At 40.0% G+C, this 14827-nt stretch overlaps 1 protein-coding gene across 5 annotated transcripts in view; it reads right to left on the minus strand.

Moving 5' to 3' along the window:
• RXFP1 (relaxin family peptide receptor 1) overlaps positions 1-14827 on the minus strand; it is a 147703-nt gene that overhangs the window by 9923 nt on the left and 122953 nt on the right. For all 5 annotated transcript variants that reach the window (XM_051831654.2, XM_051831657.2, XM_051831659.2 and 2 more), the window contains 5 exon segments: positions 14554-14625; positions 10488-10559; positions 4903-4974; positions 3768-3839; positions 546-775 (listed from right to left, as the gene is read on the minus strand). In XM_051831654.2, the coding sequence (XP_051687614.1) occupies positions 546-775; positions 3768-3839; positions 4903-4974; positions 10488-10559; positions 14554-14625 (518 nt within the window).

Here is a 14827-nt window from a genome sequence, read left to right on the forward strand (position 1 = left end):
TTGAAGATAACTGCATTTTGTTGTTTTAGAAACTTATTATTATTTTTTTTTTTTGACAGGCAGAGTGGATAGTGAGAGAGAGACAGAGAGAAAGATCTTCCTTTGCCATTGGTTCACCCTCCAATGGCCGCCGCGGCCAACGCGCTGATCCGAAGGCAGGAGCCAGGTGCTTCTCCTGGTCTCCCATGGGGTGCAGGGCCCAAACACTTGGGCCATCCTCCACTGCACTCCCTGGCCACAGCAGAGAGCTGGCCTGGAAGAGGGGCAACCGGGACAGAATCCGGCGCCCCGACCGGGACTAGAACCCGGGGTGCCAGCACCACAAGGCTGAGGATTAGCCTAGTGAGCCACGGCGCTGGCTGAAACTTATTTTCTTTCTTATCACTAAAGTAATGCTATTTTCATTGAAGGAAATGTGAAAACGACATATAATGAAGACAATTTTAAAAACCCATAATCCTGCCCTTCACAGAACTTATTTTTTTACCAGCAACACTTCAGCATATTTCAAAACCGTGATTCCTCTTCAACCAGGAAATACTCACAGCAGAGAGAAATGATTGACAGGGCGTGCAGCTTGTTTTCAGACCTGATGTAAGGGCGCATGCAGATGACAAAAACGTTCCCAAAGCAGGTAACTGCGGAGACCACCCAGACAAACACTCTCTGGAGAATGCTTGCCAGGAGATTCTCCACCGACGAAATTCCGTCTGTGTTGGGTTTACAGCTTCGCACATGCGGCGCGTATCCACAGTACTGGAATTTCTTAAAATATCTGGTGAACAAGGAGCAGGTAAAGCACCATCTTATAGTTAGTTCAGTGGCATCACACAGCTGGTATTTATTTTCTACATTTCCTTGGTAGGAAGAAAAAGTCTTAAATATGAGGTTCAAAGGAACAGAACACAGTAGGGATCTGAAATTTTAAACTTTTAATTCTCATAATGTAATTTCATTTACATTAACAATGTAGAAGAGTGTTTGAGTGAGAACAGCAAATAGGCATAACAAATACACAAGTGTCAGACAGGTCTTAGGATGTACACAACTTGTCAGCATGTTACAAAGTGAGTGAGTTCTCCACAGAGACTTTTGTTGGGTTCCTGACGTCTTGTAACTACAAATGCTTTGTTCCAGTGTTGCTGTAACCCCCAGCGCTGCTTTTTAACCCTGGGGGAAAAGCGAAGTTCTTCCCTTCTATGTTCCCTTGGCTTCTCTGTTCTAGAAATTATTACAGTATCTGTAAACCCTTACTAACATGCCCATCTCTCATACTCTGACACAGAATTAAGGGCTCAATCAATATTTTTTCAGTGAGTTATTTCACTCATAGAGGTCTGACTTCTTGATAAGGGCATCGCCTGAATAATCAAAAATCACATGTGACTATCAACACCAACATCATTTGTTGATCATTTTCTAAATATCAGGAAAAATTTCCAAAGGAACTCCATGAGGTAAGTGTTCACGTCACCATAGGAAGAGATAAATCTTCAAGGGTAAATTATTTTCTGGGAAATTTTCTAGAAAATGTAGAAATTAGGATTTAAATTAGGTCCGTTTATCTCCAAAGCCATGACTTCTATCAAAAATTATACAAGATCTTTATAGTATCAAGACCTATGGCAACAAAAGATAGAAGACAAAACTTCACGAATGCAATTTGTTCTCTAAGATTTAAGTTCAATTGCTGATACTTCCACCCTGTTAATCCATTTTTTCCTGTGAACTACAAAGGGGAGGTGAGCAGAATCTGAGGAGGGAGTGTGATTGTTATTTCACTTTTTTTTTTTCTTAAGCCGAAGTTTTGCTTTTACCAGTAGAATTACAGCAGATCTTCTGTTTTCTAGCTTGTCAGCTTCCCTCTCTGGGAAGTGTCCTGAGTTCTCCTGAAGGAATTCTTCTGCACCTGTGAGGTCATGGTGGGACCCACAGCAGAGGCACTCCTCCAGCCCAGTGGGGCAAGCGCACTAGGCAGGACCAACTCTGCCTTTTCTCCTGGAGCTCTGGATCTCAGTGAATGACCCAAGGACAGGCTCTGGGAGAAGGCTGCTGTTTAGCTCCTGCTGCCTTGTTTATGTCCAGCTCAAGTCTGTTCCTTTCATTGTTTCTTAGATTTTGTGAGGGGCACCATTTTCTGACAACAAATTCAACTTGGTCTTGTCAGACTGTTGTATGTTGTGTACAACCACTTTAAAAAGCATCCTATCTGAGGAATTATGGAAAAGCTGTGTCTACATTAGACTGAAACAAAAGCAAGATTGTAGAGTTGATAGTAGTTGATGAGATATTTTGTAAATGACTGAAAATTAATCGTCATGGCAAGGAGATCATCCTAGTGCTGACAGTAAGATTGCATTCAGTTAGAAAAAATGTTTCTACAGCCTGTGATCAAAGTGCAATCAGACATTCTGTCTGCACAAAAGATTTTTCCAAGCTTTCCATTTCACCCATCTGTAACTCGCTCTAAGCTTGACATAAGGGGAAACTGACAAGTTACTTGACGTAAGGGGAAATTTTCACTGAGGAGGGTAGTTCCCTACATTATTCATTTTTTATAACAATTTATTTATTTATTTTTTCATAAATACAACTTTAGGAATATAGTGATTCTTCCCACTGTATCTGCCCTCCCACCCACACTCCCATTCCTCTTCCTCATCCTTCTCCTATTCCCATTCTTATTTTTTACAATCTATTTTCAATTAACTTTATACAATATGATTAACTCTATATTAAGTAAATAGTTCCACAAATTGTATGAAAAAAACTGTTCAACAGTTGAGAAAAGGGCTGTTAAAGTCATTGCATCTTGAAGTGTTAATTTTACTTCTATAGAGGCAGAATTAGAGAGAGAGGGGGAGAGGGAGGGAGGGAGAGAGAGAGACTGTTTATCTGCTGCTTTATTCCCCAAACGGCTGCAGTGCTGGGCCAGGCAGAAGCCAGAAGCCATGGAATTCATCTGGGTCTCCCCCAGGGGAGCAGAGGCCCAAACACTTGGGCCACTTCCCACTGCTCTCCTGGGTCATTAGCAGGGAGCCAGACTGGAAGCAGCAGGCAGGACACGAGTCAGCGTCTGCATGGGATGCTGACGTTGCAGGAGTAGCTTAACCTGCTGCACTACGATGCCAACTCCTCCTTCCTTCTTTATTTACAGCATTTATTTATTTATAATTATTTTATTATGCTTATATGGATTCCTACTCATTCATCCGGTAGCACTTTCACCATGTTTACAAATGGCTAGCTCATTAGGCAAGCACAGATTATCTATGAATGGTGTCAGAGCTGGGAACTTCTAACAAGGCTGAGTGGGTCCCCTTACAGGTCCCCACCCTGTCCAACATCAGTTTTAGAGTTAATTATTTTCTTAAGTACTTTAAAATAAACGCAAATATTAATAGACTGGATGCATTGGATATAAATGTACTATCGCAATAACGTGGAAACAGAGATCACATCAAATGTTAATAGACTGGATGCACTGGATATAAATGTACTATCGCAATAATGTGGAAACAGATTACATCAAATGTTAATAGACTGGATGCACTGGATATAAATGTACTATCGCAATAATGTGGAAACAGAGATCACATCAAATATTAATAGACTGGATGCACTGGATATAAATGTACTATCGCAATAATGTGGAAACAGAGATCACATCAAATATTAATAGACTGGATGCACTGGATATAAATGTACTATCGCAATAATGTGGAAACAGATTACATCAGAGTGAAACAAGGAACACATAGACTTACATGTGAGAGAGATTCATAAGAGGTCTAAACATCCTTTGTTGGATATCTGGAATCTCGATTCCTTCTAGGCTGCTAAAATATCAAATTAATAATCAATCGAGAGAACCTATTTCCCACATGTTATAATAAAATGAACTTTTTGATGAAGACTACTTAGTAAAAATGCTTTTAGTTAACACTTATGCTGAACGAAATATTTATACCCAGATCACCTTGCCCACTTCCCTGCCTCCTCTTATTTGAGCTATATTATTAACACACACATATATCCCCTTATGTTTTTGAAAAATCTTTTTGGAACATGACTTTCTGCTTGCTAACTACTCAATAAATATTTTTAGAATAAATAAACAAGCCTCAGCTTTTGGGCTTTGAAATTTTTCTAATAATTTTTAAGCAATAATTTTTTTCTAGCAAACAATTTTACTGAGGAGATATTTCGATGAGATAGACTGAAACTTATTATCTACAGAATTTTTATCTTTCTATTTCTTGTATCTGTAATGATTGTATAATACAGAATATTCTATATTGGAATAAGGTTGCCTATAATACATTCTTAAGTACTTGGTGTTTATGGAATAATTATGGACCTCCAAAGGGTCAGAACAAAATAGTCAAGACAAACTCCTGGTGTCTTATAGAAAAATATATAAAAATTATTTTATTTTCAGTTTTTTAATATGTAAGATAAAATATGTATAAGGGGCTGACACTGGGCACTGGTTTGTGTCCTGGGTGCTCCTCTTCCATTGCCAGCTCTCTGCTGTGGCCTGGGAAAGCAGCAGAAGATGGCCCACGTGCTTTCACCCTTGCACCCGCGTGGGAGACCTGGAAGAAGCTCCTGGCTTCAGTTTGGCCCAGCTCCAGGCATTGCGGCCATTCGGGGAGTGAACCAGTGGAATGGAAGACTTCCCTTTCTCTCTGGCTCTATCTCTGACTTTCGAATAAATAAATAAAAATCTTAAAAATTATATATAAGATAAAAGTAATAGCTATCTATTTATAGCCCAGCAAGTACTTATCTTATATGTTTTTGTGGAGTTTAACTAATATCTTAGGAATAAAGTTGTGAAATATGTTATACAATATATAAAATTTTATCAAAAAACTATCACCATATGTATATACTTACAGAGACTTGAGCTTGACAAGGTAATCAAATTGGTTTGCTGGAATTTCCTGGATTGGGTTATGAGAAAGATTCCTGTTTTTTTAAAAACAAAGGCAGAGTTAGGTCATTTCTAAAATTTGCTTGAGTAAATGAGTTTATCTATTGACTTTGAGTTCTTTCGAACATTTACCAAAATAGCATAGTACAACTTGAAATGGATTAAAGTTTTTAATGAGACCTGAAACTGCAAAATTACCAGGAGAAAAGAAGAACAGCTGGGCAATGATTTTTTTGGATATGACTCTAACAGCACAGGCCACCAAAGAGAAAAGAGAAAAATGGGATTCTTTCAAACTAAGAAGTTTCTTCAGATGCAAGGAAACACGCAGCAGAGGGAAGTGACCGCCTACAGAATGAAGATAAAACTTGCAAACCACATTTCTGAGAAGGAGTTCGTGTCCAGCACATATATGGAACTGTCAGGTGAAAAACAAACAGCCCAGGTAAAAGCTAGGCAAAGCTGAACAGACATTTCTGAAATGAAGACATGCAAGTGGTATATTAAAAATGTTCAACGACACTTATCATCAGAGAAAACCACAATGAGTTATCATCTCACACCTGTTAGAATGACTATGATCATAAAGTTGAATGGTGACCTGTGTTGGAGAGAATGCTGACACACGGTTGCTCTTGCACACTATTGGAGGGAAGGCAAATTAGTACAGATACTAGGAAGAATGGTATGGAGTTTATCATCTATGTGTCCATCACAGAGATAGAACATTTGCAATGTGTACACAATGGAACAGTGTTCTGCCTTTAAAAGAAGGAGAGCCTGCTGTTTCTGACAGCAGGGATAAGCCTTGAGAACAATATGCTGAGTGAAATCCATCAGGCACAGAAAGGTGATGTACAACATATACAAAGAAGCCAAGAACGCAGCGTTGGTCTCCAGGGGCAGAAGGGTATACATCGGGAGGTGTTGGCCAAAAGGCACAAAATTTCAGTTAGATAGGAGCAAAAAGTTCAAGAGATCTGCAGTACAACTTGGAGACTATAGTTAATAACAATGGACTGCATTCTTAAAAATTGCTAAGATGGTAGATATTAAATGTTCTGACCACAAAATTGGTAACTATGTGAAGTGATGCATTTTTTATGTATCAAATTTTATCCATCCCATAATGCATATGCTTTCTTTTTTAAAAAAATTTGTTTTGACAGGCAGAGTGGACAGTGAGAGAGAGAGACAGAGAGAAAGGTCTTCCTTTGCCATTGGTTCACCCTCCAATGGCTGCTGCGGCTGGTGCACCGCGCTGATCCGAAGGCAGGAGCCAGGTACTTATCCTGGTCTCCCGTGGGGTGCAGGGCCCAAGTACTTGGGCCATCCTCCACTGCCCTCCCGGGCCACAGCAGAGAGCTGGCCTGGAAGAGGGGCAACTGGGACAGAATCCGGCGCCCCGACTGGGACTAGAACCCGGTGTGCCGGCACTGCAAGGCGGAGGATTAGCCTAGTGAGCCGCGGCGCCGGCCTAATGCTTTCAAAACATCACATTATACAAGGTAAATATATGCAATTTATATTTGTCTTTTTTTAAAAAGAGTATAGTAATAACACTTGTCTCGTAAGGTTGACTATGCACTTAAGTGAATTAATGGGTATAAACGCTAGAATAGTGCCTGGCATTTCATTGTAATGAAATGTGCCATAATTGTGATAGTGGTAGATCAAGAGCTACTGCAATGCAGCCATGAAGGTGAATTTATCAAGAAAGGGCTCCTGTCAAAGAAGTGGACAGGCACCAAGAAAGAACCATACTTGTTTCATATCTGGCCTAGGATCTCAGATGTAGTTTAAAAAAATAAACAGGATCCCATTTAGTCAAATTCTAAATTACTGAAATCACACTATAAACTTCTTAATCTTTTATCAAAGAGTGACATATTGTGCTAGTGACTCGTGAGTTATGAAATGACACTGTTGTTTCATATAGTTACTAGGCTATAGTGACGGACAAAAAGACATAGGTCAGAGTGACTTACAGTAGAGTTTAAAGGGAGATTTCAACAGCTCCCTGCTAATGTGCCTGGGGAAGCAGTAGAAGATGGCCCAAGTGCTTGGGCTTCTGCACCCACGTAGTAGACCTGGAAGAAGTTCCTACGTCCTGGGTTCAGCCTGGCCCAGCTCTGGCTGTTGTGGCCATTTGGGGAGTGAATCAGTGGATGGGAGATGGATCTCTCTCTTTTTTTCTCTATCTCTTTATCTCTCTCTCTCTATCTCTCTATTTCTCTCTCTCCTTCTCTCTCGGATCCCTAAAGGGCGATTTCAGAATCTTTGTACAACAACACTTTGAAGCATGAATCATTGATTAAAGGGAGCTTCTCAGGAGTTCTGTTTTTAAAAATTTAACTTAGATTAAGGAAGGTGTGGGGGAACTGCTGGAGGAACACGGGGTACAGAAAGAAGGAGAGACAAGAAGAATGACAATAAAAAATGAGTTGTAGGGGCCAGTGCTGTGGCATAGTAGGCTGGGCATCTGCCTGAGGCGCCTGTGCCCATGCTAGTTCAAGTCCTGGCTGCTCCACTTCCTACCCAGCTCTCTGCTGATGGCCTGGGAAAGCTGGAAGGTAGCCCAAGTGGTTGGGTTCCTGCACCTGCATGAGAGACCAGGAAGAATCTCCTGGCTCCTGATTTTGGAGTGGCCCAGCTCCGGCTGTTGTGGCCATTTGGGGAGTGAACCAACATATTTCTCTCTCTGTCTCTCCCTCTCTGTCTTTAACTATGCCTTTCAAGTAAATAAATTCATCCTTAAAAAAAATGAGTTGTATAAAAGAGATGAAGTAGACTCTGCAAATTAGCAATATAAGGGACCTAGGACTCATGGTAAATGCCGTGTCCGAGTATCTATTACCCATCCACTTAGAGGTGAGAGACCAAGAGCTTTTCCTCTCCACCCAGGAACAGACAAGCAAGCCTGCTTTGGAATAGGAAACTCTAGTCTGAGAAATCAGGTCAGAAAGAGAAGGAAAAATTATCCAAATTGGAACAGAAGGAGAAAAACGTTCTGTCCAAGGACGACATAACTTTCTGTGTAGAAAACTTTAAATATTTAAAACAAAAAATTTAGAACCAGTAAACAGTCCAGCAAGTTTCTGGATATGAAATGTATTTGGAAGAATCAGTTGCATTTGTATATACAAGCAATGACCAATCATAAGGAGGTAGAAAGAGATACACACTGAAAGCCATAACAAATAATTGGTAAAAGAAATTAGAGAATCTTTCACAACTCCTGTGGAAATCTACTGCCGTTTTGATAGTATTGAGAAGCAGTCAGGTACTGAGGATTCTGCTTCTTGACTGGACCACTGCCATTGTTGCAGGAGTGGTCAGGTGTCCCAGGAGTGGGCTCTTGATGAAGGACAAGATCCTCCTCCTATCCTCCACCTGCTCTCTTGCCATGTGATGCCGAAGACCCTCTCCAGGTGCTGGTCCTGAGTCTTGGACGTCTCAATTTCCAGAACTTCTAGCCACATAAACTTCTACTGTTTACGAAATGGCATTTTGTTATAGTAGCACACAATGGATGGAGACAACACCAGTGAATGGAAAGTTTTCCTGTGTTGACAGACTGCAGGAGTTAATATTGTGAAGATGTCAACACTAACCAAAGTGATCTACAGATTCAACATAATCCTTGTCAAAATCATATCGGTATTTTTTATAAAAAGAGAAATATATCTTAAAATTCATATGGTAAACCAAGGGAGCTCAACCAACCAGAAATCTTGAAAAAAGAATAATAAAGCTAGAGATCTCTGCTAATTTATTTCAAAGCTTACTAGGAAGCTGCAGTAACTGGTGTGGTCCTGGCATAAAGACAGGCATGGGAACCAATGGGATAGAATGCAGAGATCATTAGTAAACCCACACATATATGGTCAAATGACTCACAACAAGGATACCAAGTCCATTTAATGGTGGAAAGGACAGTCTATTCAACAAAATAACTTGGCATAACTGGATAACCCCATGTAAAAGGATTAAGTTAGGCCCTTACCTTACACAATGCACATAAATCAACTCAAAATGAATCGAAGATCTAAGTGCAAAAGCGAAAACAACAAAGCTCTTAAAGGAAAACATAGAGGAAAAACTTTAAGACATTAGATTTCACAATGATTTCTTGGATAGGACATCAAAAGCATGGATGACAAAAGAGAAAAAAGAAAAACCAACTATGTCAAAATTAAAAACTTCTGTGTGCATCAGAGGACACTATCGTAGGGTGGAAATTCGACCCTGGCAACAGAATAAAGTATTTGCAAATCATGTGTCTTAAAAGGGGTTAACATCTAGATTATGAACACCTACAACCTAAAAAATACAACTAAAAATCCAAAGAATTCAATTTCAGGTGGGCAAAGGCCTGGCCTAGAGTCTTCTCCAAGAAGAAATACAGAACAACATATGAAAAGCTGCTCAACATCACTATGTATTAGAGAAATGCACATCAAAGCCACAAAAAACATAATTTCACACCATTATGATGGTTAAGATGTGAAAAACAGAAAACAACAAGTGTTGGGGAGGTTGTGAAGATATTGGAACCCTTGCTCACTGCTAGCAGAAATGGAAAATGGTAGAAAACAGAATCCCACATAGAGAAAAACAACATTACCACGTGATCCAGCAATCCTGCTTCCTGGCTGAATACAGACGATTCTTGACTTGATTTTCACTTTATTTCACAATGGTACCAAAGTGCTATATACCTAGCAGACACTGGACTGCAAAGTCTGAATTTGCATCACGTCCCAACCTAGTCCTCCGCAGTGTGATTCTCTGTGTGATGCTGGGCAGTGGCAGAGAACCATGGTTCCCGGTTAGCCCCAGGACAAGAGGGTGAAGAACAGTTACTTGCTAGCGTACTGTGTTGCAAAGCAAGGATGTTCAGTAGGTTACGTGTATTAAACACATTGTTGACTGATGACATTTATTCAGCTGTGATGGGCTTATCGAGACATGCCTTATCATAAGGTGAGGAACATCTGAGTACCCAAAAGAACTGAAAGCAGGAATTGGAACAGATATTTGAACACTCAGTTTTATAACAGCATATTCACAAGAATTAAAAGGTGCAAGCAATGCAAGTGTTCATTAATTGGCGAACAGATAAACAGTGTTATATATAGAATGGAACACTATTCAGCCTTAAAAAAGGGAGGAAATTCTGACATATACAGCAATTTGCATACACTGTGAAGGTATTATGTTAAATATGCAAAATAAGCCAATCAGAAAAGGACAAATAATGTATGAGTTAACTCATATGAAGTATATAGAGTAGTCAAATTCACACAGACAGGAAGTAGCTGATTGCCAGGGATTAGGGGAGGTGGGAAGGAGAAGGATTAAAGGGAAGCTAGAGTTTAACGGGTACAGAGTTCGTTTTGCAAATTGAACAAATTCTGGAGGTAGATGGTGGTGATGACTGTACGATGATGTGAATGTAGTTAATGTCATTCAGTGGCATACTTAAAAATGGCTAACTTTATGTTAGTATGTATTTAAAAAGGAATAAAAGTAGTATCAGTCTTACAATTGTGACAGCTCCTTCAGATCCTTAAATACATGTGGTGGAAGATTTTCAAGCTTATTACTTCCTAAATCCCTAGAGAAATAATTGCAAATATATATTATTTTCTTAAGACTTTATTTATTGAACTCAAAGTCATTAGAAGGCACATTATACAATGATCAATGCCATTGGTCATTCATATTTATTACTGGAAGTTATACAACTTTCAAACAGGGAGAAAAACAGAACGTTTTTTATTCCATTTCATCACCTTCTTGGAGAGAAATATTTGATAGTATTTGATCTGGTGAAAATCCATAGATCTAATTTTCTAATTCTAAGTAATATGTGTGTTATTCCTCTGCTTCCCTCCCCTCCCTTCTTTCTCCCTTTTGTACTGACAGAATATGGTTGGGAGCCTTAATTTTCTTTTTGCTTGAGTTTTTTAGGATTACAAATGGAAGCGTATCATTTTAAGTTTCTTCTACAGCTGAAAAGCACAGGATGTCTTACACTCATGGGCAGACACACTTTGTGTGTCACCTCATGTGTATGTGGGAGGTATGCCCACCACAGCATGACCTGGTAGCTTAGTTGTGAGAAGGTTGTGGCTAGCAGTGGTTTTTGTAGGCAGATCTCATGAGAAGGGCCTCATTTTTCTAAACAAGATTGTTCCAACAGACCTGAACTCTCCAAGGTCATCAAGAGACAGGAGGAGAAAGCCAAACCACTTCCCTTCCATCTCCAAGTCCTATTAATCTCCACTGGGACAGACAGGAGATTTAGGGACTTCAGAAGCAGTGGCAGCTCTTTCTCTCTCTGTCTCTGAAATAAAGAAAGCTGTGAAGTCAGCTCTCTGCGAGATCTCTGATGCCCAGCAAGGTTGGCTGTTCTCTCATACACTCCTCTTGTCCACTTCTGTCATAGCACCATTCTGTACACACGCGCTTCCTCTCTGAGAGGTGTGAGCTCTGAGTACAAAAACCATTCCCACTCATCTGGGCTACCTGATTGCCTGCCTCAGCTTTGACCAGGAATTCTTTCCAGCCCCAGTCAGACAGTTAATGGACAGAGACTATCTTACTCACTTCTAGGTTTAAGTGGGACACAATTCCAGTTCTCTGTATGGGAAGCCAAGTAAAATATGGAGCATACTGGTAAGGTGATGTGTAAAACAGATTGCAATTAGGCCATTAGGAAACTCAAACTCCAAATATCATGTTAAATAAATTTAATAATTTGGTTATTAGTACAAATTCTGATACATAGTTCTCATGCATGAATTATATTAGGGGATAGTGTTGGTCTAGATGCTAAGTGATATGTGAAAATCCATTTTGCAGCTTCAGTTTAGGAAATTTGGAGTAAACTTAATGGAACTTAAGGTCCTTTTCTGAATGGGATCAGGAAATAGCTTATTAACTAGAGTGGCTGACTTTAAAAAGCAAACCTTAAATTAAGCACATGGCAAAAAATTTTCGGTCACTAAAATTACTTAAGGTTCCCCCGAGACAAGTGAATTCTGAGTGTTGCCAATTTATTTGCTCTCCTGAGCTCTGGCGGTGTGATTGAACCCGGAGGGGCACACAGTATAGTCCAACCATCTTAAAGATCCAGATCTACCCATCAAAAACTGTCACCTCTTAGAAAATAAGCCTCCTTCGTTCTTGTAATTCTGATTTTTTTCAGGCAAGTAAAAATGTAAGGTTAGGTAGCTTGTGGGCATGGCAAACTACTGGCTTTAGCTTTTTTTTTTTTTCTTTATCCATAAAGCTGGGTTAGCACAAGTTATGCTAGTTGTGATAGATAAAATCTGCACATGCTAACCATGACAGTTAGTACTTGGAGAATCACCCTCTGATAGTGATTTCAAGTTGGATAAAACAAGGAAAAGAATGGGAGCCTGTTACGGGCTGGGTAGGACTTGACTCGTCATGTGGATGTTTGAACTCGAATGTCTTCATGTTAATGGCTGGTGGATTCAAGGTGGAGACTTGATGTACCTACGGCATCTGAGAGGTGGGCCCGGTCTTTAGGTCACTGGGGGCGTGTCCCTAGAAGGTGGTTCTCATGGGAGGGTTGGTGATTTAGCTCAAGTTCTGCCTAGCTGTTCTCTCTGCTTCCAGATTCACCATGGGACTCTGTCCACAACCCACCATGCAGCCTCATGGTGTCCAGTCTTAAACTGTAACCTCCAAACTGTAAGCTGAAAAAAGCATTTTCTTTGTCCAGAAACTCCTCTTAGGTGTTTTACGTAAGGCAATGAAGGCAGACTGGTACAGACTCAGTTGACTAACCTGCAATGTGATTGCTAGATCATACCTTTAAACAACACAGATGCACCTCGCTCTACCACAGAGAAAAATTTCCCACGTGCTAATGGTATGGTTCAACTGCCACATACCAGGAGTTTCTACAACAGACACTTGGTTCTAACTGCCTATTAGATTTTCCTGCACATTTTATGAACGATTGGTACTGCATACCATAATGTTTCAGGCTAGTCATTACAGAAGAATGTTGGCGTTTTCAATGGCTTGTTCACTGGTGTTTTGAGCAGAATGCAGGATGGTTTCCTGGAAAACATTCTAGCTCTTGGCATACGCATTCCCTCCATCTGTCTCTGTGTTTAGGTAAGATATTCAGGTACTGTGTTCACAAAATTCTAGTTACATTCTTTGTTTTTTATGGAAAAGTTTCAATAAATCATTGATCTGCCAAGATATTTGTCAAAACAAGCAGATTAGGCCACATTCCAGACCCTTTCCAGGAAATTGCTACAAAGGAACAAAACACTGAAGGATATATGCTTCATCCGCTGCACTTACGTTTACTTTATTCTGATAATCATCTCTACATGCATGTACCACAAGGTCTGGTACATCAAAGAATCACTTCAGTGCCATTTGGAATTATGTCATTGATATTCAAAGAGGGACATTATTAATAACTCTGGGGCCGGCTCTGCAGCATAGTGTGTACGGCACTGCCTGCAGTGCTGGCATCTCATAAGGGCGCCGGTTTGAGTCCCAGCTGCTCCACTTCCGATCCAGCTCCCTGCTAATGTGCCTGGGAAAGCAGTGGAAGATGGCGCAAGTCCTTTGGCCCTTGTACCCTTGTGGGAGACCTGGATGAAACTCCAGGCTCCTGGCTTCGGCCTGGCCCAGTCTTCACTGTCTTGACCATTTGGGAGTGAACAGCGAATAGAAGCTCTCTCTCTTCTCCTTCTCTGTTAACTCTTTCAAATAAATAAATAAATCTTTAATAAAAAACCTCTTTTCACTTATCCCTCTTTTCTATTTTTATGGAATATCCTTATGGAACCAATGTCAGTCTTTGATTTCAGAATCCATAAAGAGGTGTCTTTTGATCTTATAGTCCCTAAATCTTAACCTTCCTGGAAACTTAAAAAGATACATTTTCTGTCCTTTTCTAGAAGTGGTTCAGAGGCATGTTTTATTTATTTATTTTAAGATTTATTTTATTTATTTGAAAGATAGAGTTATAGAGAGAGGTAGAGACAGAGAGAGAGGTCTTCCATCTGCTGGTTCACTCCCCAGATGGCTGCAACAGCCACAGCTGTGCCGATCTGAAGGCAGGAGCCAGGAGCATTCTCCAGGTCTCCCACGTGGATGCAGGGGCCCAAGGACTTGGGCCGTCTTCCACTGCTATCCCAGACCATAGCAGAGAGCTGGATCGGAAGAGGAGTAGCCGGGACTAGAACCAGTGCCCATATGGGATGCCGGCACTTCAGGCCAGGGTGTTAACCCGCTGCGCCACAGCACCGGCCCCCAGAGGCATATTTTATTTATTAATTTTATCCTGACTTTACTATTTCTCTATACCTGGATTTTCTTTACCTCAATTTCCTCAAATATTTATTCTATATTTTTACTTTATGATATTTTGGCACGCTAGCTGAATGCCTTTGTGGCCCAACACATGAAGGTATATAAATGATTTCAGCTTAAATAGAAAAAAGAGGAAATAATTAATATTTCTTAAATGTATAAAATATATGTAGAGCAAATATGGAATAAAACAGTAGAAAGAAAATTCTTAATAATATACATTTAGTCCAACTTACAATTCATGTAGTTTCTGAAGAGGTATAAACGCATTTTCATTTAAGTGATTAATTTCGTTTCTCCTCATTATCCTGAAAGTCAACAGAAAAGCATATTGTAACTGCCTGGTGTAACTACTACACAGATTAACAGTCAGCAAAAACAAAGGTAATGAATGTATACTGCATTTTCCACATCAAGGTATTCTGAAGTATAACAAATTGTCCAATTTGATTTTAATCTTAAATTTCCCAAATCTTTTCATTATGATTTTAAAACATGTTTCTCAAAGTG

This window comes from Oryctolagus cuniculus, chromosome 8 (assembly GCF_964237555.1).
Source record: "Oryctolagus cuniculus chromosome 8, mOryCun1.1, whole genome shotgun sequence".
NCBI classification, from domain to species: Eukaryota; Metazoa; Chordata; class Mammalia; order Lagomorpha; family Leporidae; genus Oryctolagus; species Oryctolagus cuniculus.